At 43.5% G+C, this 25,730-nt stretch overlaps 1 protein-coding gene across 3 annotated transcripts in view; it reads right to left on the bottom strand.

Annotated features, from left to right (window-relative positions):
- Positions 1–25,730, bottom strand: part of EGFLAM (EGF like, fibronectin type III and laminin G domains) — a 196,395-nt gene that overhangs the window by 99,923 nt on the left and 70,742 nt on the right. For 2 of the 3 annotated variants that reach the window (XM_025387583.1, XM_025387584.1), the window contains exons 2-5: positions 20,769–20,878; positions 19,616–19,699; positions 7,986–8,103; positions 6,336–6,471 (exon numbers count right to left, since the gene is read on the bottom strand). In XM_025387583.1, the coding sequence (XP_025243368.1) occupies positions 6,336–6,471; positions 7,986–8,103; positions 19,616–19,699; positions 20,769–20,878 (448 nt within the window). Of the gene's footprint in view, positions 1–6,335; positions 6,472–7,985; positions 8,104–16,383; positions 16,411–19,615; positions 19,700–20,768; positions 20,879–25,730 lie in introns of all 3 variants that reach the window. The other variant, XM_025387582.1, reaches the window with a different exon arrangement.

Genomic DNA, 25,730 nt, shown 5'->3' with positions numbered 1-25,730 from the left:
CTTATTTTAATAAACACTAAGCATTGCTGCCCCCAAAGAAATTTTCAGTGTCACTTTAGAAAAGAAATATTCTCCTTCACCTCAAACACATGGCTTTTGTGTTTTAAAAAAGCAAGTAAAAGTGTTTAAAACACTGCAAAATATGTTACAGCCTGAAGGCTGACTCAGAACTTGCCTCTTCAGATCTTTTCTGAAAATCTATGGCTACAAAGAAAGCTAACAAATAGCCTCCAGACCAACTTTGGGGGAGATCATGAAGACTCCTGCCATCTAAAAGCTTTTATTCTGCCTGGGCCTGAGACCAAGCTCTTCTCTGAGGCAGTTACTGAGAGCGCCTTCAGGGTGCTTACACCTGAGGTGTCCTCTATTTGGGGGGTAGTAGAAGCTGGATGAAGAACAAAAATTTGCTTGGTCCTAAGCCCCTGACTCAAGATATCATCATATTATGCATAAGGTCTACTTGAAATATCATGAAAACTAGCAAATAAGTAAGTAGTCAGCACTCCCATACCCTGGTCTCATAATTTTTCAGGTTAATCTTCTATTAACCAGAGGTCTCACTCTGTTGCCCGAGCTGGAATACAGTGGCACAATTACAGCTCACTGTAGCCTAAAACTCTTGGGCTCAAGTGGTCTTCCTGCCTCAGTCTCCTGAGTAGCTGGGATTTCCAGTGTTGAGATAGCTCTCCTGGCTTAGTTGAATATTTAAAAAAAAAAAAAAATTCACTTGAACCCGGGAGGCAGAGGTTGCAGTGAGCCGAGATCGTGCCACTGTACCCCAGTCTGGGCGATAGAGCAAGACTCCATCTCAAAAAAAGAAAAAAAAAAAAAGAAAAAATTTGTTAGACTATCTCCTAACAATGTCTTTGAAATCTTTATCTCCATCGAATAGCAAATAAGAAGAGTAACCAATGTAGAAGTGCCCATCAAGACAGAGAGAGGACTGGAACCTTACCTTCCAGTGACAGAATTTAGACAAGAACTTCACATTAAGCTATCTGAATCTGAGGATAACTTCTGAATCTAAGAGTCCTGCCTCTTAGATGTATAATAATAAGGACCTTTTGGCTCACACAAAACCTGTCCTGTGTATTTCTGTACACAGGAAGTAGAAAAAGGAAGTCACTATTAAACATTAAATGGACCTCTCTGGGGAAAATAAAATAACTGAAGACAACGGTCCCCCCACCCCTCACCCAAAGCCTTTCATCCTTTCTTACTGTCTTAGTCTCTTTGGACTGTTACAATGAATACCATAAACTAGGTAACTTATAAACAACAGAAATTGATTGCTCACAGTTCTGGAGGCCGGGAAGTCCAAGATCAAAGTGCCAGCAGATTCAGTGTCTGGTGAGGGTCCATTGACTGGTGAGGGTCTGCCTTCTTTTCTTTTTTTCTTTTTGAGACAGGGTCTCACTCTGATGCCCAGGCTAGAGTGTAGTGACATGATCATGGCTCACTGCAGCCTTGATCTCTGAAGCTCAAGTGATCCTCCTGCCTCAGCCTCCTGAGCAGCTGGAACTACAGTATGCAATACCACACCTGGCTAATTTTTTAATGTTGCCCAGGCTGAGGGTCTCCTTTCTGGTTCATAGATGGCATCTTACCACTGTGTTCTTACGTGATGAAAGGGGTGAGAGACCTCCTGGGCCTTTTTTACAAATGCCACTAATCCTATTCCTGAGGGCTCTGCCCTCATGACCTAACCACGTCCCAAAGACCTCATTCTAATACTATCACCTTGGGTGTTCGAATTTAACGTATGAGTTTTGTGGAGGACATAAACATTGAGACCATACGTAGCACACACAAACTACAGTTTCAGAGTTAGAGCCCAGGAAAGCTCTTTCTGAACATACATTCACTCACTTATAATGGGATAGGCTCCGAGACGTTTACAAATGGATTTATTTTGCAGCCAAACATGAAATGCTGCAACAAGCTATGGAGGCTTTCTTTCAGGAACACATCAAACAGCAGCCTGAGATGAGGTTTCTCATTTCCTCAGCCAGCAGGGCTCTGGGCAGGCTGGGTCTAAGCTTCCATCTCTGAAGGTGAGTCACAAACATGAAAGGACATGGGGATTCATAAAAAGAGCACTGGGCCGGAAGTCAGGAGAATTCGGTTCTAATTTTATTCTGTCCCCAACCAGTCATTTTTATCTTGGCAAAGTAACTTATGCAATGGAGTCTCAATTTCTACTTTTGTGAAAAGGAAATAATGGGACTGTAGGATGGAAACAGATACACACTGAATGTCTACATGTAGAGATACTTTATGAGGAGTATAAGCAAGAGCTCTGCAATGAGGGTTGCACTTGCTTGATATTATAGAGGAGGAAATAGGGGTTCTGAGAAAGGATAACTTGGCTGAAGTTACAAATTCTGGAAGAGATAGAGGCAGAATTCCTAGCACAGGGGATGTAACAAGCGACTGGGCCTTCCCATATTCCCATATTCCATTTAGAATTCAACGATGTATAAGAATTCTAAATTTGAAGCTAACCTTTCAGACACTGTGAAGGTATTTGTCAAGGTAAAGAGATAAATATATATTAGCAGTTGGTTGGAACGGCATACAATTTTAAAATATACATAAGAAGCCAGGCGCGGTGGCTCATGCCTGTAATCCTAGCACTTTGGGAGGCCAAGGCGGGTGGATCACCTGAGGTCAGGAGTTTGAGACCAGCCTGACCAACATGGTGAAATCCCATCTCTACTAAAAATATAAAAATTAGCCAGGCGTGGTGGTGGGTGCCTGTAATCCCAGCTACTCAGGAGGCTGAGACAGGAGAATCACTTGAACTTGGGAGGCAGAGGTTGCAGTAAACCAAGATCATGCTGTTGCACTCCAGCCTGGGTGACAAGAGTGAAACTCTGCCTCAAAGTATACATATATGAATTTGAGACCTTGAGCCCCTAGATATTAGAGAGCTCTGAATGTTAAAATGCATTTTAATTGGAATTATAGTTGTACATAACACCCACATATACCTTATACTTTTGTAGGTTTTTAACATCCACACAGCTTTTTCTTACACAAAGCTCTTTCTCTTTCCCATATTTTCAAGAATATCACTTGATCCTCCTAACCATACACTATAAGGCTGGAAGATGTCATCGCCCACATTTTATAGATAAGGAGTTTGTAGCCAATGCCTCTGGGGTCATGGCACCTCCCCTTGTCCTACTTCTGATTTCAGCAGCAGCTGTGGCATGGACAGTTCTTGGAGGGCTCAGACTCGCCTCCTGCAGCCAGCATGTGACCTCAGACATATGCTGTGCTCCTGTTACTCCTCACCTCTCCGGACTCCCCGCTTCATCATAAAATGTGGGGGAGTTATACCCTCAGGGGCAATGCTCACAGTGGATCCATGTCTCCTGCCTTTTTCATGGTCAACGTGAGAAGAATTCTGTGGGTTTCAGAGAGATCTCAATGGAATCAAGACCCCAGTGAAGACCCCATTGCCTACAGCAGTGACTTAACTAACACACCCTTATATATATCCTCCTTTCCTGTCTCATTCTCCCCACTCTCTCATTCCCACTTCCAAATAAACTATTTGCACCCAAGTCCTTATCTGCAGCTCTCTTTTGAGGGGACTCCACACTATGAGAGGCATCAAGGCTCAGTAGGGGAAGTAACCCGTGCGGGGCCACACGGCTGCCAATAGAGTTCTCTCTATTCTTCTCTCCCAGTTCTTCTGTCTGAATCCAGTGACTCTCTTTCATCTTCTATTTTCAGACATGCACACAAGGTTAAGAAACTGCCATTTCTACATTATATAGATATAGAGAAAATTTTAAAAATATGTGTTTGAACAAAAAATTAATAGTAAATAAATGCTTACTTTTGCTCAGGGTTACACGGATTATCTTCCAGGCTACCATAAAAACATAAAAAACTGTGCTTTTTGTTTTTTTTTTTTTTTTTTTTGGAGACAGAATCTCGCTCTGTACCCCAGGCTGGAGTGCAGTGGTGTAATCTCGGCTCACTGCAACCTCTGCCTCCTGGGTTCAAGCAATTCTCATGCCTCAGCCTCCTGAGTAGGTGGGATTACAGGCATCTACTACCATGTCCGGCTAAGTTTTGTATTTTTAGTAGAGACGGGGTTTCACCATGTTGGTCAGGCTGGTCTCAAACTCCTGACCTCAGGTGACCTGCCTGCCTTTACCTCCCAAAGTGCTGGGATTGCAGGCGTGAGCCACCACGCCTGGCCAGAACTGTGCATTTTTCAAAATTTTAAAGTATTACATCTTCCTTTGCTGGTGTTGTCTAATGTATCTGTGGAAGTAAATTATATGTTAAGTTTTGCCCCAAGTTTTACAGATGAGAAAGCTGAAGTTTTAGGATTTTCAGTGTAGCACATTTAACCAGTATCGGAACCAGGATTAGAATCTTTTTTATTTTAGGGATATTCCAGGTTTTGCCTACAAAATCTATTCAATGGCAGGGGTGTAGATTATCTTCAATGCAAAGCATTGTTCTGGGGCTTTGCAGTGGGCATTATAAAAAAAAAAATTCTTAGAATCTGTGCCCCCTTTTTCCAGTAATTGTACCACAGTTTTCCTTTGAGGATCCAATCCTCTTGAATACTCAATCCACATAATCCAGGTTTGAGTGAACAACCCGCTGTTAATTCCAGAGCTTGGAATATGACCAGTGCCTGATCAATCAATGAATTCTCCCCACACGGGCCACAGTGACTTGTGCAAAGGATGGAAAGGGACCTCAGCTTGGCCAATGAGAATAAATATTGAGATTTTGCTGGGTCCATGGAGAAAGCCACTCTCCTTCCTAGGGAGATAGGCTGGTCACTGCAGGTCTTGACTGCCTGGTGGCCATTTTGCCACCATATAGGAAAAGTCCATCTAAATGTGAAGCCACTAAAGCAGAGAGGTGCATGGAGTCATACTGCTGAATTGACACGGATCTAGCCTCCCCTGAATTTAGATTTGCTGCTGGACTTTACAGTTACAGGAGCTGATGCATTACTGCCTCATCTTCTCCTTTCACGCTTCTGACACTTGTAATTTAACAAGTCCTGTGTGAAACACTCCGTACTCAAGCATTAAAGAGATTCAGTGCAGCACCTCACCTCTGAAGAAACAAATATCTGCTTTCCATTACCAAAGAATAGGCTAGGAAGTCAAACACAGAAGTAGAGCTAATCAAATCTTGGGAGAATCCTTTGTCCCCGTTTCAGAGAACCTTAGGAATGAGGTCCTGAGTCAGTCTCTTTATGAATGAAGAAAGCAGCAGGCCTCAGACAAGCCTCATCACCTTTAACGTAGGGAATCCCAACTCTACAAGCATTGTTTTCAGACTCACTCACCAGCCACCGCTTCCATTCAAAATCAAACAGCAACTAGAGTTCAGAGGAAATACCTTAGATTGGGAATTTTTTGTTGACCTTTGTTTTCCTTTCTCTCTTTCTTTAAAATGACATAGCAGTACTAACTTGAGAATAAATGCTTTAATATCTATAAAAAATGTCCAGTCACTCTCTACCCTCTGTTAAGCTGAATAAGAAGAAATGGAGAGGTAGATGAAAGAAAAACATTGAGGCCAAACCAAGACACTTGTCCCAAGGCAATACGGATGTGAAAGAAACAATGGGTTGTCCTTGTTTTTAAAAGATTTTCCCCCTGCTCCTAAGAAACAGCATCATCAAATATTTACTTTGATATATAATATTTCAAAGCCAAGAGGGCAAGGCTCATGCTTGAAATGTAGGCAGGCTTATCGGAAATGGTACCTCAGCAGTTTTCAGAGCCTAGAACAGTCTCTGACTGTGCCAGGGAAATGAGGAAGAGGTATGTGATACAGACAGGTTTACTGGATGACCCACCAGCAAAGAGGTGTAGGGATCATTACTGGCCCAAGTATATACATGGGCTTCCAAGCCTGTGTTAGCTCTTAAATATACACGCGGTAGAGACCTAGAGGTGACTCTCCTCATTGCCTTACATCAGGCTTGGAATTCTGACATCTACACATTTTTTTTTCTTTTTTTTTTTTTAGATGGAGTCTTGCTCTGTCGCCCAGACTGGAGTGCAATGACATGATCTCAGCTCACTGCAACCTCCACCTCCCAGGTTCAAGGGTTTCTCCTGCCTCAGCCTCCCAAGTAGCTGGGATTACAGGTGCATGCCACCACGCCCAGCTAATTTTTGTATTTTTAGTAGAGACGGGGTTTTACCATGTTGGCCAGGATGGTCTTAATCTCCTGACCTTGTGATCCACCCACCTCAGCCTCCCAAGTGCTGGGATTACAGGTGTGAGCCACCATGCCCGGCACACATTTGACTTTTGAATGTGACATACAGACTTACCTGATGAATTCCACAGAATAGTACTGAATAGGGGCGCTTCCTTCACTTGCTCCAGGTTTCCAAGACAGGGCCACCTCAGAATCCGAAACCACAATGACATGTGGCTGCTGGGGAGCTGCCGGAGGCAGGCAGGAATCTAGGTGGGACAGCAAACACAACTAGACTAGGCTGGTGGTCTCAGCCGTTGGAGAGGTTTAATATAATACATAAACAGCATGAGTGCTTCCTATACCCAAAATATCTCTGTTCAGAACAGCCTCAAAACCCAAACCAAACACTGTGTGAGGTTCAAATCAATGAGAGCTGGTCTTCCCTTCTCCCCGCTGCACCCCTGACTGCAAATCCAATTAATTATGTCCCAGTCACTAATCCTGGGACACACAGTGGTAAGTTCCCTGGAAAACCTTCTATCACATTCTCAACTCCTACTAGCCTTCCATCTGTGTTTGCATTGTCAGAACTGATATTTACCTTCAAGGAAAATTAAATGCTTACAATCACTGCCAATCATTCTTTTCTCTGTGTGTTTTGCCCCTGACAATCAGAATGCATAGTAATGGTAGGTCATTTGGGAAATGCCCTTCTACGTAAAGAGGTAGGAGTCACCCATGAGCCCATCGCCTTAAGTGACCGCTGTTTCTGATCACATCCGGACACACACATCTCCTAGCCTTTGTTCACACTACTCTAACTGCCTGGGAGACCTTTCCTGTCTTTTCTTCCTAGCAAAATCCTATGCATTTTTTTGTAACTCAGGCCAAAGGTAGGGCTCCTTCTGAAAGCCTGTGAGGCTGGGGCAGAGGAAGTGTGCCCTCCCGTGTGCTCCACAGCCTCCGGTGCAGTCCTTAGAAGTGCTGCTGTCACCAGGCGCAGTGGCTCATGCCTGTAATCCCAGTACTTTGGGAGGCCGAGGCAGGTGGATCACAAGGTCAGGAGTTTGAGACCAGCCTGGCCAATATGGTAAAACCCTGTTTCCACTAAAAATGCAAAAATTAGTCAGGTGTGGTGGCGTGTGCCTATAGACCCAGCCACTCGGGAGGCTGAGGCAGAAGAATCACTTGAACCCGGGAGGTAGAGGTCGCAGTGAGCCAAGATTGCACCACTACACTCCAGCCTGGGTGACAGAATGAGACTGTCTCAAAAAAAAAAAAAAAAAAAAAAAAGAAGTGCTGCTGTCACTCATTTGTCATTGGCTTCTCCTTCCACAAAAAAGCTCCTTGCCAGCAGTGACCACCATCAACCCAACTTTGTACCCTACCGTCCAGCTTGGTGCCACCTCTAAAAACATTAGTTGCATTCCCTTTGCCTATAAATCTCTTCTCCCACTCCCCTTCTTCACCTTAATTCCTACTTACTTGTCGGATCTCCACTAGTTGTCATCTCTTCAGGGAATTCTTCCGTTATCCCTGTGTTGTATGTTCCTACAGTGCTGAAGCACCTATCATACTCTGTGACTACACACTAATGAGGGAATGTTTTGACTTACCCCACTAAGTTCTGAGAGGGCAGGGGCTGTGCTTACTTTTGTTCTCTACTGAATTCCCAGAGCCTAGCACAGTGCTTGGCACACAGGAGGTCCCTATTGATATTTGCTGAATGAAGGATGCATGAACAGCCTGCCACCTATTAATGAATTTGAACCTACTTTACCTTGGGACAAAGTGGTGACATGCCGAGGAGAGCTCAGCCGCCCCTTGCCAGCCTGGCTGTAAGCTGCTATGCTCACGCGATATTCAGTGCCTGGTTTCAAGTCTCCAATCACTTCCTCCTGTCAATGACCAAACAAGAAAGATGCCAACACTCAGAAGATTTGTTTGAGCAAATTGTATGATTTCCATGAGGTTTATATCTCGAGGTCCCTGTGAAATTGCTTGGCATAGAGAATGTTTTGCTTTATCTAGGACTGGCCCAGTTTTAAGCTTTGCCAAGAAAAAAATGACCATGACATATTTTCCAAGACTGGAGGATGGCCCTTTATTGAAATCTATCCATGGTCCTAGAAATGGATACATTCACACTGGCAAATGTTACTGTGAACATCAGAATTCTTTGATCAAAGTACAGGCTGCTGGAGGGCAGGTGATGATTATTTCCAAGGCTGGAATTCTCCAGTTCCTTCTTTCCATTCGCAGATTTCAGATGCTCAGGGAATAGCTGCAGCTGTACACTGAGGTCTTGATTTGTACCTAGAAAGTAGGGACTGGAATTTCAGTTCTCAAATTTTAAACAGCATTAGAACTACCAGGAAGACTTTCTTAAAAGTGTGTCTGTGTGTGTGTGTGTGTGTGTGTGTGTGTGTGTGTGTCTGTACTTCCCCTGCACAAAGGGCCCCAAGCAGGAAGCCCCAGCCGAAGAGGGCTTTCTCCACCTTGAGCTTTGGCAAAAGTGGTGTGTCCCCAAAGCTACAGTGCTACATAGTAATTGGGAGATTGGTGGGAAGCAGCAGCCCATTGTAGTGGAAAGGCACTGTCATTGTAGTCAACCAGCCCTGGGCTTGAATCCTGATTCTGCCACTTATTACTAGCTGTGTCCTTGATATTAAATTCATTAAGCCTCACTTTCTTCTTCAGTAAAATAGGCGTGACATATAACCATCTTGCATGATGGTAACATTTGAGATACTGTGTGTAAAGTAGCCAGTATGAATGATGTGCTCAGGAAATGAGTGGTCATGACTATTGTCTTGGGCATGTGGGAACCTTCCTCTTCTCTGCTTACCTAGGCTCCTGAACTACTCCAAAGGCCAAGCTCTCCCTTTGACACCTTCCCTGACCATGCAGGCCTGGTGATCTCACCCTACTGAAAATTGTGCCACTACTTTAACACATTTACAATGTATTTATTTAAAACTATTACTATTTCTCCTTTGGGATTAGAAGCAACTTGAGAGCAGGGACCATGTCTTACAATTTCTTCACAACCTCTTTTGCAGATGTTTGAACATTCATTGTTGCTAAGAAGAATTAAGGGCATCCCTGTGATTTTTTAAAGCATTCAACAAATAATTATTGAATACTTAATACAGTAGTTCTTAAACCCTGATTACACATTAGAATCACTCGTTGATCTAAACGACTGATGCCTGAACTCCACTCCAGATCACTTAAATCAGAATCTACAGGTGACAGAACCAGGCATCTATTTGTTTAAAGCCCTCCAGGTGATTCTAATGTGCAGCTGTTCTGTTCTAGGGCTTGTGAACTGCTGTTCTAGGGCTTGGCTCACCTCTCAGGCCCTGAACTGCCCCATCTGTTCCCCCTCCTCTCATTGTCCTGATCCCCCTAGATCCAGTATCTACCAGATCCTTCTGTATTTACTATGCTCAAGACCCTCACACCTTAAAAACAGTAATTCCCTACCACATCTGCACCCCTAGCTCCTCTCCTCAGAGGCAACCTCCTTGGAGTTCTCTTTGTTGCCTCACCTCCTATTTACTCCTGAACTTACGCCCACCTGGCCACTCTCACTACAAACCTATTGAGATGTTCTTACCAAGACACCGTAACAACTCTGTAGTGAATCCAGTGGGTGCATCTCAGTCTTTAATGACTCGTTGCAGCTTTCAACACCATTGTCCACCCTTGCTTCTTCAATCTCTTGGCTCCGTTGGAAATCATGACTCTGCTCCTCTGTGGTCACCTTCTACTTCTCGTGTTGCTCATTTCCAATACCCTCCATCCACCCCCCTTTCTCTGCTACCTGTAAGGATTGGTCTTTCCCAGGATTTCACCGTCACCATCTTCTCTTCTCCCTCATAGTCTTGCTTAGGTATGCTCCTCTCCCATTCCGTTAGCTTCTGGCACCACCTTCAGGGTGACATCTCCCAACTCTGCACCTCTAGCTCTGGCCTGCCTCCTGGTCTCCAGGCATGGAGTGCCTCTTGAACATCTCTACCCAGAGACTACCAAGCAACCCAAGTGTAACACAACCAAAGCTCGACTAATCATTCCTCCTCCTACTGCCAAAACCAAACCAAAACATAGCTTCACTGCTTGCCCTCTCTCTCTCTCTCTCTCTCTCTCTCTCTCTCTCTCATTACCCAAGGCCAGAATTCCTGATGCTTTCCTCTATGAGTTCACCCTACACCCCTCACCACCATCTAATCAGTTACCCATGCAGCAGATTCCACCTCTTTCATATCACTTGAATATGTTTCTGCATTTCATTCTTACAGCCCTTGAAGACCAAGTCCTCATAAATATGACAATGGGCTCTGATTCCCCTGCCACCAGTGCTGCCCTGCCTGTACCTCCAGTCTGGACTCCACAGTGCTATGCTAGTTATCTTTCTAAATCCACAATCTGATCACATACTTCACACTTTAAAACCCCTCAGAAGAGCATGTTCGTGTCCCCCTGTTTATCCTTCCAGCATCATCCCGTACCATGTTCCCTCCTTACATTCTACATTCCAGTCATACTTAAGAAGTTGGCAGGGCTCAAATTTATGCCATTCAATGCCTCTGGGCCTTTGAACCTGCTGCTCCCTCTACATGAAATGTCCTCCCTACTCCTGCCTGGCTCACCCCTACTCATTCTTCATGACTCAGATCAGCTGAGACATTACCTCATTTCTCTGGCCCCGCCCCAGTCTGGTTAGGTGCCCCTTCTCTAGACTGCCCTGGCGTCCTTGGTGCACCTCAATCTGAGCAACGCTCATCTTGTATTTTAATTATCAGTTGATTTGACACCTTGTCCCCACCCACTTGAAGCCAGTAAGCAAGTTCTTATTCCGCTGGCATCCCAAAGCTTAGCATAGTGTTACCAGGCATCTAGCAAATGCTCAAGCAATGCTTCTTGATGAATGAATAAATGAACTAATGAATGATGAAAGAAAGAAATCAAGCCAAGATGTCTCATGTAAACAGATGACCTCATCAAGAAGCCAGCTGATACTACTGACCCTGCATCTTGACTCACAGCATCAGTACCCCTGCCCCAGGCCCTGGATTAGCACCTCCTGGGACAGGACTGACTCTCCTGCCCACCTCCTTCCAGCCACCCCACCACGTCTTTCAGACCTGCTCCCTTGTCCCATTTCCACCTCGGTGCCTGAGTTCCGGCTCCTTTGACTCCTTGCCTGGGTCTTCAGTCTGCGCCACCCTCCCTCCCTCCCATCTCCACTCCATCCTACATGTGGCTTCACAAGGGGCCTCTGCTGCACATGTGGACCTGCCTTCAGATCCCCTCTCCGGCTCTACTTCCTCGCATCTGTGCTCCTGAGCTTCACCTTCTGTCTCCAGGTTTCACATCAAGTTTGGTGGTTAAGAGACTGGAGGCAGCAGGTGGATCCAACCCTCTGTTCTCACTCCTCTCCCGACTAACGCTCCAGGCTTTCCTCATGGAAGCAGAAACACTTTCGAACCAACACAGCACTCTCCCAGGCTTCTGCTTTAGGGTCCTTTACTCCTGGGAAGTCATGATGCTGGATGAAGTGTGGGTGGTGATGTGGATCCAGAGAGTATTGTAGATATCGCTCAATACCAAGCACAGCTACCATTAACTACCAGTGACGGGTGTTTTCTCTGTTTCAGGAACAAAGGGAAAGAAGGCTATGTGTAGCCTTATTTAATTCTTCCTTCAGTTCCGTGAGGTAGGTATCACTCTTATTTTCATTTACAGAGGAGAAAACCTAAGCCCTGAAAAGTTCACAATTTGCTCAAGATTTAGTCAGTGGCAAAATAGGGATTTGAGCCCTTCTCCATTTGACACCAATGCCCAAGTTCTAATTGGCCAGTACATGTACAGAAAATATTAAATAATGTTTAATTCAACAACAAACAATACTTACCATAATCAGAGAAAACTAGATTATGACTACTTTATGACCACGGACGTTAATGTATCAGAAATTTAAATGTTACCACTGAAAACCAAGCAAAATCCTATTTGTAGTTCCATATATAGATTAAAAAATACTGGAACTCTTTATTGGATATGGAAGATTAGTGCTACCTTCAGCTTGGGTGCATTCTGAGGAGTAGAGGGTGACCTTCCCAGAAGCCAGCTGTTTCCTGTCTGTCTCTTTTTCTGCACTGACACTCCGGAAAGTGGCATAATGGTGAAAATCAAGGGGACTGAGCAGTAAGGGCCACAGAAACATGTTGAATTCAGCGATTTCACTGTCACTTCCTCCCCTGACATCTCTCCTCTCAAATGGAATCCTCAATGTATTATAACTTGTGATAATCCTTGCAATTTGTAGTAAAATACCACACACCTTAAATCTTTGTATTTCTGTCCTTAAAGGTCTTACCATCACCACTTCAGGCTTGCATCAAACTAGGGCAGATGCTGAACATGCTCTTTTCAAAGTACAGAAACAGTCTTTTGCTTTGTTTCGTTGCCTTGTGGAAGTCTGAAGACAAGTCAAGATGTTTATCTCTCCTGAACTTCATTTCTCCACAAGTTAGTGAGGAACAGAGTGGGGGAAATTGCTTTCCTGGAGTAGAGGCCAGAGGGACCTCAACAGTCTCCCCCAGGCCCTTCCCCCACCATTTTTTGGGTGAAGCTGAGTGCTTTGCTGCAAAATACCCCCTATTTTGTGTTTGCCTAGTTCTTTCTGAAATGCAAAACCCCTTTGTCTGCTCAACACCGCTGTTGAGCGGCTTCATGCGAGCAGTGAATTCACATCTATAGACGAGAAAAGCAAGGCTGGTCACTGAGCCCAGTGAGAAAGCTCGGGCGACTTTCAGGACTCTTGCCTTCTTCACAGATTGCCAGAACAACAAACTTTCATCTTACAATTGGTATCATCATTATAGTTTTCATTTATATAGCATTTTGGAATTTATAAAATCTCTGTACACCATTATTTCCTTTAATCTTCACAACAACTCTAAGAGATCAGTCCTATTGTCTCCATTTTGCAGACAATGAGACTGGATTCAGAGAGTTTATATAACTGCGGGCAACCGTGGGTCTGATTTCCCTCATGAAACTTTATATAGTTCTAATCACCTGACTCGTAGACACAGCATCACTAACTAGTTCTGAAATTGGCACCTGGTTTTTTCCATGTTCAACCGCCTTTTCCATTCCCTCCATTCACGGTCTGTCACCTGGATGACTCATCCCATTCTCTTCTTTCTCATGATAGAGTCCCCGTATTTCAGTTGGGCCACTCAAAGACTACATTCTCAGCCTCCTTTCCCTCCAGGTGTGGCCCTATGGCTAGATTCTGTCCAATAGGTTGTGAGTGAGAATGCTGACGCCAACTTTTGAGATCTCCCTTAAAAGGAAGGAGTTCCCTTCCCTCTTTTCCTTGTCTATTGGCCAGAGTGTGGACGTGGCAGCGTAAGCCATTCCGGACCACGGGCGGGAGGGCACAAGGGGTTGGCAGAACAATGAGTTGGAAGGAGCCTGGCTCTCTGATCAAGTGAAGCCACCAGAAGGTGACATCCAGACAGTTCCATGGGGGGGAATGTAAATGCACATCTCATTAGAAACCCTGTTAATTTGAGTTTCTGGCCTGCTAGACTTATATCTATCTAATACATGGCCCAATATACAAAACCAAGCTGGGTTACCATGTAAGAAGAGCCCAAGAAAAGATGAGACTCTTCTCTTTTTTTGAGACAGAGTTTCACTGTTGTTGCCCAGGCTGGAGTGCAATGATGCGATCCCAGCTCACTGCAACTGCCTCCCAGGTTCAAGTGATTCTCTTGCCTCAGCCTCCTGAGTAGCTGGGATTACAAGCATGCACCATGATGCCCAGCTAATTTTTGTATTTTTAGTAGAGATGGGGTTTCACCATGTTGGCCAGGCTGGTCTCAAACTCCTGACCTCAAGTGATCTGCCCACCTCGGCCTCCCAAAGTGCTGGGATTAGAGGCATGAGCTACCGCACCCAGCAAGGCTATTCTTTACTACATACTTTTCACTCTGCATTGACAAAATCATGTTGAATTGTTCTGAACTGAAGTCTCTGACTCTGATTTCAGACATCGCCTTTACCTCCTTACAGGCTGCTGTTCTTTCTCCTCCTACTGCCTGAAATACAGATCATTTGGCTTCAGAAATAAGGCTAGAGGCTGTCCTATTCATTAGTTCAGATGAGCACAGTTGAGAGGAGGCATGAATTGAGTAGAGAACTGGACGGGGAGCCAGGAGATCCAGGTTCTGCTGCTAACCTAGCTGTGTGGTCTTGGGGATGCCACTTAGCTTCTCTGGGCCAAAGATTTAACACTGAAGGTCCATGATTCTTCTAAAACAACCTTCATTAATAGCTAGTAAACTTGGATTCAACTTCACAGTTGACCCTACAAGTCAAGGCTAGGCCCCAGTTGCCTTAGTGGAAGTTGGGACCACCTAGCATCGTCCAGTGGAAGGCACCAGAGAAAGAGAAAAGTGCTATCTTCCAAGCATCCTTCCTCCAATGCGCTGAGGACGGCTGTGCAGAGCAGGGTGGAGGGAGGAGTTGTAGGGATTTCTATTCTCTGGGTGATCACAGGAAGTTATTTTCCAGAGCTTTGCTGCAGGGGCAGCATTAGCTTTGGAGGCTGGACAAATCTTCCTTATGTGGATCTGTCCTATGTACTGCAGGAAAGTTAGCATCCCTGATGCTTGTCCACCAAAACGCCCAGGAGGGGACAAAGGCACCCCCAGCTGAGAATCATTGCTAGTCCATCCCTTCTTTTTTTGTTTTTTTTTGTTTTGTTTTGTTTTGTTTTGAGATGGAGTTTCACTCTTGTTGCCCAGGGTGGAGTGCAATCACGTGATCTCGGCTCACTGCAACCTCTGCCTCCAGGGTTCAAGTGATTCTCCTGCCTCAGACTCCCAAGTAGCTGGGATTACAGGTGCCTACCACCACACCCAGCTAATTTTTTTTTGTATTTTTAGTAGAGATGGGGTTTCACTATGTTGGCCAGGCTGGTCTCGAACTCCTGATCCACCCATCTCGGCCTCCCGAAGTGCTGGGATTACAGGCATGAGGCACTGCGCCCAGCCCCATCCCTTCATTTTACAGTTGAAGAGAAATTCAGAAGAGCTCAGTGACTTCACCTCAGGTCACCCTTGCTCTGATGAGAGAGCAGGAACAAGCCTTCTGATTCCTGGTTAAGTTTTCTCTCTCTAAGTTCTGGGTCAATCAGTGGACTCTAAAGCAGGGTGGTGGTGCATCCCCAGGGACAGCAAGACAACCCACTGAGATGCCAGAAGAAAACACAAGAACTCTCTATTTCTGTTTTATCTCCTCCTTTAAAATTCTGTGAGATTTTATAATGTACATAATATATTAGTAGAGTAGCAGATGTATAATTTATAAATACATAAATATACATATATTGGTGCATGTTCAAATATTTTTAACTGATGGTATGCATGATCAAAAACTGTAAAGACCACCACCCTAAACATGCTTATCTATTTCTAACTCTAAAAAATTTGCCAAATTGCCCTGATTTGTTTTACTATTTTGTTTTCCAGGAGGAAACCTGGAGGGTATTATTTTAAGAAAAAGATAAGGTGGGCTTGAAATGCTGCCAAATTGGAAGCTTCTAGAAGGCAGATTATCAAACAATGCAGCCCAACTCCACATTATCAGCCAGGGTATTTTGACAGATTAACCATTTGTCAACCCACTCCCCACTTTGGTATTCAATCCAGAAAACCAAATCTATCGGTCCTATCTTACTGAAAACACAATCTGGAATTGTCAGAGGAAATAAGGGAGTGAGAAAAGAGGAGGTAAAAGGAGCGGGAGCTACCTCCAGAGAGGTGCTCACTAGTTAAATATTTTCTCTCCTTTGCAATCTGTTTCACCTACTCTTGAACCAGAGCTTAAATTACTTCAAACTTCAGAGAGGTTCCCCTTAACCCTACCCTGCTGTGTGAGATGAAGAAGTACATGCAAGGATAAAAGTGGCTTCCTCTAAACGATTAAAAATTCACCTTGTAGATTCAGCTGTCTGTGCTTACACTAGAACTAGGCACTCTCCACTGAGCCTTAATCAGCAAGAGGGAGATGCAGGAAAATCAACATTTTGATGAAAAGAGATCCCCTGAATCCTGGGTTGGGACAGGTATTTAAATTTTCTAAAACATGCTTACAGAAATTGCCTGATGATCAGGTTGTCCCTGGAGAGGGGAAAAAACAGAGGCAACTTGAAGAGTAAAAACAAAAACTTGCATGAATAAAACAAATCTGTACAGCACCTGCCCCTTTTGCCATGCACAGCCAAGGGCAGCAAACACACATCTTTGAAGTATGAATCATACTGACCACTTACTAAGCTCTCATTCTGTGCCAGGCATCGTGCTGAAGGTTCTACAATCATGACCTTATAACTCACATCTTTATCTATAGAATGATATGACATAATAACTCACATCTTTATCTATAGAATGATATGACATAGTACAGAGTTCCTAAAACTTTCTCTGTTCTTGCCACCCTTAGTGTGTCAGTAATATTTATAGCATCTCAATGCCAAAAGAAATGTCCATTTATTAAGTAGTTATATCCAAACAACTTGGTAATAATAGTTGATATGGTTTGGCTCTATGTCTCCACCCAAATCTCACCTTGAATTGTAATAATCCCCATGTGTCAAGGGTGGGACCAGTTGGAGGTAACTGAATCATGGAAGTGGCTTATCCCATGTGGTTCTCGTGATAGTGAATGAGTTCTCACAAAAGCTGATGATTTTATAAGGGGCTTCCCCCTTCACTCAGCACTCATTCCCTCTCCTGCCGCCCTTTGAAGAGGTGCCTTCCGCCATGATTGTACGTCTCCTGAGGCCTCCCCAGCCATGCAGAACTGTGAGTCATTTAAACCTCTTTTCTTTATAAATTACCCAGTGTCAAGTGCCTTTATTAGCAGCGTGAGAATGGACTAATACAGTAATTCACACAGATGTTGCTGTTTTCCTCAAAAATGTTAAATATTCTACTGTGCCCCTGTGAGCCTGCTGCAGAGCCCTGGAGCACCCTGGCACACGGTTTGGGAACCACAGACACACTATGATATAGATATTTTTGGGATCCCTGTTATGTCAATGAGGAAACTGAGACCTATAAGGTTAAGCAGCTGTTTTGTTGAAATGCAGAAATCTGAACACAAGTCCATCAGAATCCAGGACACATTCTGCTATATCAGACTCCTCCCACTCCCTTGCTGAATCACTGCATTTATGTGTAGTCATGATTTCCTCTTTTCATTCTGTTTATTCTGCAACTCTCCCCACCCCCAACCCTCCCTACCCCCAAACACACACACACACACACACACACACACACACACACACAGAGAGAGAGAGAGAACAAGAGAGAGAGAGAGGCATGTGTGGACACATTCATGCTCATTCATTCCCTGGGCTCAAACCATTCCAACTGGGATGTCCCTCCCTTGAGTCTGCCTTTCCAGAAAGTTCCTGCTTCAGTCTTCAGTCCCAACTTTCACCTCTTGACCACTTGTTCCCACACTCACCTCTCCCTCTTCAAACCTTGTCTACTAAGCAGCATGTTAATAACGACATCTGATCTTATGTTGCTCCCTAATTGTTTTATCTGTGTGGATGTGGTTTTCAGAAGACGGAAAGCTGCCCCCAAACAGGGACTGTGTGTTGTCTTATGTTGGGCATAGAGTAGCCCCTATGCAAGTTTGTCAAAATTGGCAAGATGATCAAATGCAGAATTTGATAGCGTACTCTAATGCCTAGATGCTGATAATGGAGAGAATGTATTAACATATAAGTCATCGGGAATGATAACTACCACCCACGTGGCTTTTATTTGGTCCTCACAAGAGAATAATTATTACACCTCTATCACGGAAAAAAAGTTGAGGTTTAGACAGTTTAAGTGACTCTGACCAACACTACCCAACCTGTAAATGGAAGAAACAGGCCTAAAAGTCCAGAGCGCTGGTCTCCCTCCCAGCGCTGTTTTGGGTTTATACAGCAGTGACCTTCAGAGAGATGCCAATTTTCAGCCCAGGTTCTGTGATGGGCAGGATATCAATTTCAGAGGCACTGCCTAGACTCAAAGGCATGTGTCACTCTTGATACCTGAACTAGGTTCCAGGTCAAGCAGTGAGCCCTGCAGGACACCAGGCTGGGGTGGCTGGGGATACTACTAGGGACAATCAGGCTTCTTGGTGAGGTCAATGAGCTTATTGAAAGTTCCAACCCATCTCCCTCTCTTCAGACAGGGTAAACTATAGAGGCTGAGGTTGACAGCTTCTGCGGCCAATGCTGGATGCTTAAGCAAAAGTCTATTTTGAGCTTAAATGCATGTCATACAAAAAAAAAAAGCAAGCTGGAAATGTGCATCTATTCCTCCTGAGTCATGAGAGCTTTGGTAGAACCAGCAAGGGCAGGGGCTCAGAGGTCAGTCAGCTCTGAGTTTACAGTTGATGCTGTTACTCACTAATGTATGATTTGAGGAAAGTTACTTCACCTCTCCGAGTCTCAGCGTCCTTGTCCATAAAATGAGGTCATAGGATAGTTGTGAAGAGTAAGTGGCAAAGCAAATGTAAAGCAAAGGGTGGTGGCTGCCAGGTAACAGATGCTCAATAAGTGATAGTTCCTTATCATGGATGACAAACAGGTCTCTCTCAGGTGCTGCCGCCAGAAGGCACGGATCAAACAGGAGCTAGCACCACCACCACCGTTATAATAGTGTTATGAGCACTGGTGCTAACTCCTTGTAGAGCAATTCCAAAGGCTCTAGCCTGAGGTTGTGGCAGAATGAGGAAGGGGAGTGAAAGAAAAGAAAATACAAGATGCCTAAGGCCAAAAATTCACTCAAGAGACCTTGACAAGAAACAGAAAAGAAAATAGATGAGGACCCAACAATTGGCTAGTGGAAGGACAGGGTGCTGGGCTTGAAAAAAAAATAAACAACTTGGACCATTTAAATATACATTTCAAATTACATCCTCTTCTTCTGCATTGTGTCTTCAGGCAGCTGGGAAGATACAAATGCGTCATATTTATGTATAAAGCTTTTATTGGGATTAAGAAAAAAAACAGAACTGAACTTTATGAAGAAAAGAAGGGGAAAAACCAGCTGTAAGGTGGCAGTTTTCTTGCATGATAAAATAGGGTTGAGTCCAGGATGGAAGCATTTACGCCAGGACCCTTTCGTCAGATGCCTGTTTTCCAGAGATGTAGATGGCATGGTTCAGAGGAAATGTACATGGATGACATTGGGAAATCCTAACGGACTATTAGAAGCATTAGTTATTATTACATGTACAGTAGCACACACACCAAATCAGCAAGCCACCCGAATAGCGCCCACGTGCTTTTGAGGGGGCTGCCAGGATGGAGAAACTCACCGTGGTCGGGATGTCCCGGCTGAGAGGCACGCTGTGCGACTGCTCCTGCAGGGATTTATCTGCGCCAACCTCAGAGTAAAAGACCTTGAAAAGATGCAGACACCCCGGTGAGAGCAGAGCCCGTGCTTGTGTAAGATCAAAGGTTGTAATTGCACTCACAGTGGCAGCAGGCTCTGAGGTGCGTCGCCTAACGTCACGTGCACTAGTTCTGCGGGAACACACATCAGACCTACTTGGATTGGGTAGGGGGTGTTGCAAACTCAGAAGCCTGTGGAGTCCAGGAGGAAGACACATATCAATGAAGTGAGATGCAGAGGTCTGGACGTGGCTCTTGTTATTTTTCCCAAAATGCATGAGCCGCCCGGGTAATCTTTCATTTTCTCACTTTCAATAAGACATGAGTCCAGAGATATATTCCTCTACTTTTAGAAAACAATAGGATGAGGGCCATTATCAATGGCTACTGTCCCTCGGTGAAATGGAGACAGCAGCAGGTGGTGGGATTGGGGTGTTACTGAGGTCTTACAGCTCATCTAAAATGAGCAGCTCAGTTCCAGCAGGTGGATAGGAATGTGGACCCAGTGTGGCCAGCTCTCCCCATATCCCAGAGAGTTCACAATTCCAAACATTTATGTGAAATGTCTTGACTTCTCAAAGTTGACTCATTTCTAAAAACACTATTCAAAGAAATACATTTTGGTGAAAAGATATCAGCCCAATTTGCAGCCTCTGATAGGTAAGAATGCATTCTCTGCTGCTTCCTCCATCTTGCCTACCCACCTTCTTACTTTACATTATTTTGTACTTATTGACAACATTCCACAGTGATTTCCTCTTTCCCATGTTCATACTTTATTCTCCAGATTTGACTATAGGCAATTGAATAGCAACAACCACATCCTTTTAGTCTATATTTTCCCACAGCTGAACAGAGAAATGACCGGATAGATCCTAAGTGAGTAATGCAGATGTGATGTGACATTCAGGGCATTTACAAATATCCTTCAAAGGGGGACATCTCTTCTAGCTTTATGGAGGGAGAATGGGGCAGTTACTGATATGGAAGGACAGATATCTAGAAAAAGCAAGGATGAGAAAGACATACAGTCACACAACACACCCACTGAGGAAACTCCCGTGCCCGTGGACTCACAGTGTACCCAAGGATGGTGCTCCCAGGATGCCTTGGCATTTTCCACTGGATGCTGAAAGCCGTACAGTTCAATGCGCCCAGCTTGATGTCAAGAGGAGCCCCTACCTTGCCTGCCCCCAAACAAAAGAGATTGTGTTAGAAGCTCCACACATGCCACCTTGAGTATACTTACACAAGATTTAAGAGTGTGTTCTCTGATAGATGAAAAGCCTACTTAAAGATAATTCCAGAAATGCAGTCAATTTCTGATACACCACACCTATCTCAGCTGACCTCACTCACTTTGCTATCCCCTCCCAACCTGGCATCAGTAGATAAATCAGTCCAGCTATTGCCCTCATTCTCTCAGGTAACTTCTAATAGGTCAGGGACCAGCAAAGGGAGATTCAGGGTAGCATAGACCACAAATTCTTCTGACTTGACTCTAAAAACTTAAAATGTATTAAAGTAAGATGACAGGCACATTTGTATTTACTCAATAGCATATATGTTGTATGTATACATTATATAGATGTGTTCGCTTATATAGCTAGGATATTCCTATTGTGGGACATTTCAAAAATATAGTTATGTATAAAATGAAGTTTAAAAATTTCAAATGCTTTACTATCTATTTATCTTAAGTAACTTCATAGTTATAGATGATAAGATTTATAATTATAAAATAATATATACAGGTTGCCACAATTTAGAAAACATAAAACATTGTATCTAATTCTAACGTTCAGAAATGAGTCCTGACAGCATTGTGGTATATCTCCTGTTGGTCACGTGCAATTTAAAAAAACTGTTTGTGTGTGTGCGCGTGTGTGTGTGCTTCTATACAGTTGACATCCTTTATCTGAAATTTCAGATTTTTTTGGATTTTGGAATATTTGCAATATACTTAACTGTTGAGCATCTCAAATTCAAAATGCTCCAATGGGCAGTTCCCTTGAGCATCACACTGGTGCGCAAAAATTTGGATTCTGGAGCAGTTAGGGTTTCAGATTTTTGGATTTGGGATGCTCAACTTTGTGTGTCTGTGTGTGTGTAACTTTTTTTTTTTTTTTTTTTTTTTGAGACAGAGTCCCGCTCTGTTGTCCAGGCTGGAGTACAGTGGCGTGATCTCGGCTCACTGCAAGCTCTGCCTCCGGAGTTCATGCCATTCTCCTGTCTCAGCCTCCTGAGTAGCTGGGACTACAGGCGCCTGCCACCACACCTGGCTATTTTTTTGTATTTTTTAGTAGAGACGGGGCTTCACTGTGTTAGCCAGGATGGTCTCGATCTCCTGACCTCGTGATCTGCCCGCCTTGGTCTCCCAAAGTGGGAGGATTACAGGCATGAGCCACCACACCCGGTCAAAACAATTTTTTTAAAAAGCCTCAGACTAGAAGAAAATATTTGCAAAAGAAATATCTGATAAAGGTCTGTTATCCAAAATATGCAAATGCTATAGAGAAAACATTTATTTTCCTTCTAAAATTTATCCTTCTAAATTTCTAGAATTTCTTCTATTTATCCTTCTAAAATTCATATGTTAAACTCTTATTCCCAATGTAATCATATTTGTAGATGTGACCTTTGGGAGGTGATTAGGTCATGAGGGTAGAGCCCTCATGAACATGACTAGTTCCCTTATAAAAGATACCCTAGAGAGCTCCCCCTCCCCTTCTGCTATTTGAAGACACAGCAAGAACACAACTGTCTATGAGCCAGGAAGTGAGCCTTCACCAGACACCAAATCTGTTGGTGCCTTGGTCTTAGACTTGTCTGCCTCCAGAACTGTGAAAAATAGATTTCTGTTGTTTATAAGCCACCCAATCTATAGTATTTTGATATAGCAGCCAAACAAACTAAGATAACACAGAACTCTTAAAACTCAACAGGCCGGGTGTGGTGGCTCATGCCTGTAATCCCAGCACTTTGGGAGGTCAAGGCAGGTGGATCACCTGAGGTCAGGTGTTCGAGACTAGCCTGGCCAACATGGCAAAACCCCATCTCTACTAAAGATACAAAAATTAGCTGGCTGTGGTGGCAGCAGCCTGTAATCCCAGCTACTTGGGAGGCTGAGGCAGAAGAATCACTTGAACCCAGAAGGCAGAGGTTGCAATGAGACAAGATTGTGCCACTGCACTCCAGCCTGGGCAACAAGAGCAAAACTCCATCTCAAAAAAGAAAAAAAAAAAAAAAAAAACCTCAACAATAAAAATAAACAAACAACCTGAGTGAAAAATGGACCAAAAGATTTCATGGCAAAGACACCAAAAGCAATCACAACAAAAGCAAAAATTGACAAATGGAATCTCATTAAACTTAAGAGCTTCTGCACAGCAAAATAAACTATCAGCAGAGTAAATAGACAATCTACAGAGTGGAAGAAAATATTTGCAAACTATGAATCTGACAAAGTTCTAATATCCAGCGTTTATAAGGAACTTAAATTTACAAGGGAAAAATAACCCAATTAAAAAGTAGACAAAGGACATGAACACACACCTCAAAAGAGGACATACAGGCGACCAACAAGCCTATGAAAAAGAGCCCAACACCACTGATCATTAGAAAAATGCAAATCAAAACCATAATGAGATACCATCTCACACCCAGTCAGAATGGCTATTATTAAAAAGTCAAAAAATAAAGATGCTTGCAAGATTGTGGAGAAAAGGGAACCCTTATACACTGTTCGTGAGAATATAAATTAGTTTAATAATTGTGAAAAGCAGTATGGCAATTCCTCAAAGAGCTAAAAGCAGAACTACCATTCGACTCAGCAATCCCATTACTGGGTATACCCAGAGGAATATAAAGCATTCTACCATAAAGACACATGCATGTGAATGTTCATTGCAGCACTGTTTGCAATAGCAAAGGCATGGAATCAACCTAAATGCCCATCAATGACAGACTAGATTAAAAAAATGTGGTACCTATACACCATGGAATATTATGCAGCCATAGAAAGAACGAGATCATGTCTTTTGTGGGGACACGAATGGAGCTGGAGGATATCATCCTTAGCAAACTAATGCAGGAACAGAAAATCAACTACCCTATGTTCTCACTTATAAGTGGGAGCTGAATAATAAGAACTTAGGAACATAAAGAAGGAAACAATAGACACTGAGGTGTTGGAAACAGGCCCCCAAATCTGGCCATAAACTGGCCCCAAAACTGTCCATAAACAAAATCTCTGCAGCACATGTTCACGATGGCCATGACACCCACGCTGAAGGTTGTAGGTTTACCGGAATGAGGGCAAGGAAGACCTGACCCATCCAGGGCAGAAAACCTCTTAAAGGTGTTCCTGAACCACAAACAATGGCATGAGCGATCTGTGCCTTAAGGATATGTTCCTGCTGCAGCTAACTAGCTAGAGCCCATCCCTTTATTTCGGCCCATCCCTTTGTTTCCTGTAAGGAATACTTTTAGTTAATCTATAATCTATAGAAATAATGCTTATTACTGGCTTGCTATCAGTAAATATGTGGGTAAATCTCTGTTTGGGGCTGTCAGCTCTGAAGGCTGTGAGTCCCCTGATTTCCCACTCCACACGCTATACTTCTGTATGTGTGTCTTTAATTCCTCTAGCACCGCTGGGTTAGGGTTTCCCTGACTGAGCTGGTCCTGGCACTGGGGTCTACTTGATGGGGGAGAGTGGGTGGAGGGAGACGAGTAGAAAATATAACTTTTCTGGGTACTGGGCTTAATACCTGAGTGAGGTAATAATATGTACAACAAACCCACATAGCACATATTTACCTATGTAACAAACCTTCACATGTACCCCAAACTTAAAATAAAAAGAAAAAAAGAAAACAAATAAAAGAAAAAGAAAAATGAACCAAGACTTTAACAGACACCTCACCAAAAAAGATACCATGATGGCAAGTAAGCATATAAAAACATGCTCCACATCATATGTCATCAGGGAAATGCAAATTATAACACCAATGAGATACCATCTCTGTATGCCTATTAGAATGGCCAAAATCCAGAACACTGATAAAACAAAATTTTGGCAAGGATGTGGAGCAACAGGACTCTCATTCATCACCAGTGGGAATGCAAAATGGTACAGCCCTTTGGAAGGCAGTTTGGCAGTTTCTTACAAAATCAAACATACTTGTCACACCACCTGCATGTGCACTCGTTGGTATTTACCTAAGGGAGTCAAAAACTTATGTCCACACAAAAGCCTGCACATGGATATTTACAGCAGCTTTATTCATAATTGCCAAAACGTGGAAGTAAACAAGAAGTTCTTTAGTAGGTGAATGGATAAATAAATTGTGGTATTTCCAGACAACAGAGTATTATTCAGTGCTAAAAATAAATGAGCTATCAAGCCACGAAAAGGAAACTTTTCCTTTTTCCTTCACTTAGCCTTAGAATAGGCTAAGTGAAGAAGCCTATTCTAACATAGTCTTAAAGGTGGCTGAAAAGTGGGAAGAAAGATAATGGAAATGATTTATCGGTCCCTTGTAGAACCATAAAATAACCAGTAAGCACAGCCTCATCCATAGTCTCAATTCTCCAAGTTTCCACGTCGAGGAAACCTCAGTGGTTATTCCTAAGTGAAAGAAGCCAATGTGAAGAGGCTACATACTGTATGATTCTAACTCTATGACATTCTGGAAAAGGCAAAAGTAAAAAAGACCAGTGGTTTCCAGGGATTAGGAGAGAACAAGGGATGCATAGGCAGAGTTCAGAGGGTTCTTAGGGCAGTGAAACTATTCTATATGATACCGTAATGGTAGATACATGTCATTATACATTTGTTTAAACCCACAGAATGCCCAACAGAAAAAGTGAACGCTAATGTAAACTATGGTCTTTGGGTGAGAATGATGTGTCAATGTAGGTTCACCAACAAATGCACCACTCTGGTAGGGGATGATGATGGCGGGGAGGCTATGCATGCATGGGGACAGGGAGTATATGGGAAATCTCTCTACCTTCCTCTCAATTTTACTATGA

This window comes from Theropithecus gelada, chromosome 6, assembly GCF_003255815.1.
Source record: "Theropithecus gelada isolate Dixy chromosome 6, Tgel_1.0, whole genome shotgun sequence".
NCBI classification, from domain to species: Eukaryota; Metazoa; Chordata; class Mammalia; order Primates; family Cercopithecidae; genus Theropithecus; species Theropithecus gelada.
Note: the sequence above shows the minus strand (reverse complement) of the source record. Positions and strands in the feature narration are given on the sequence as shown.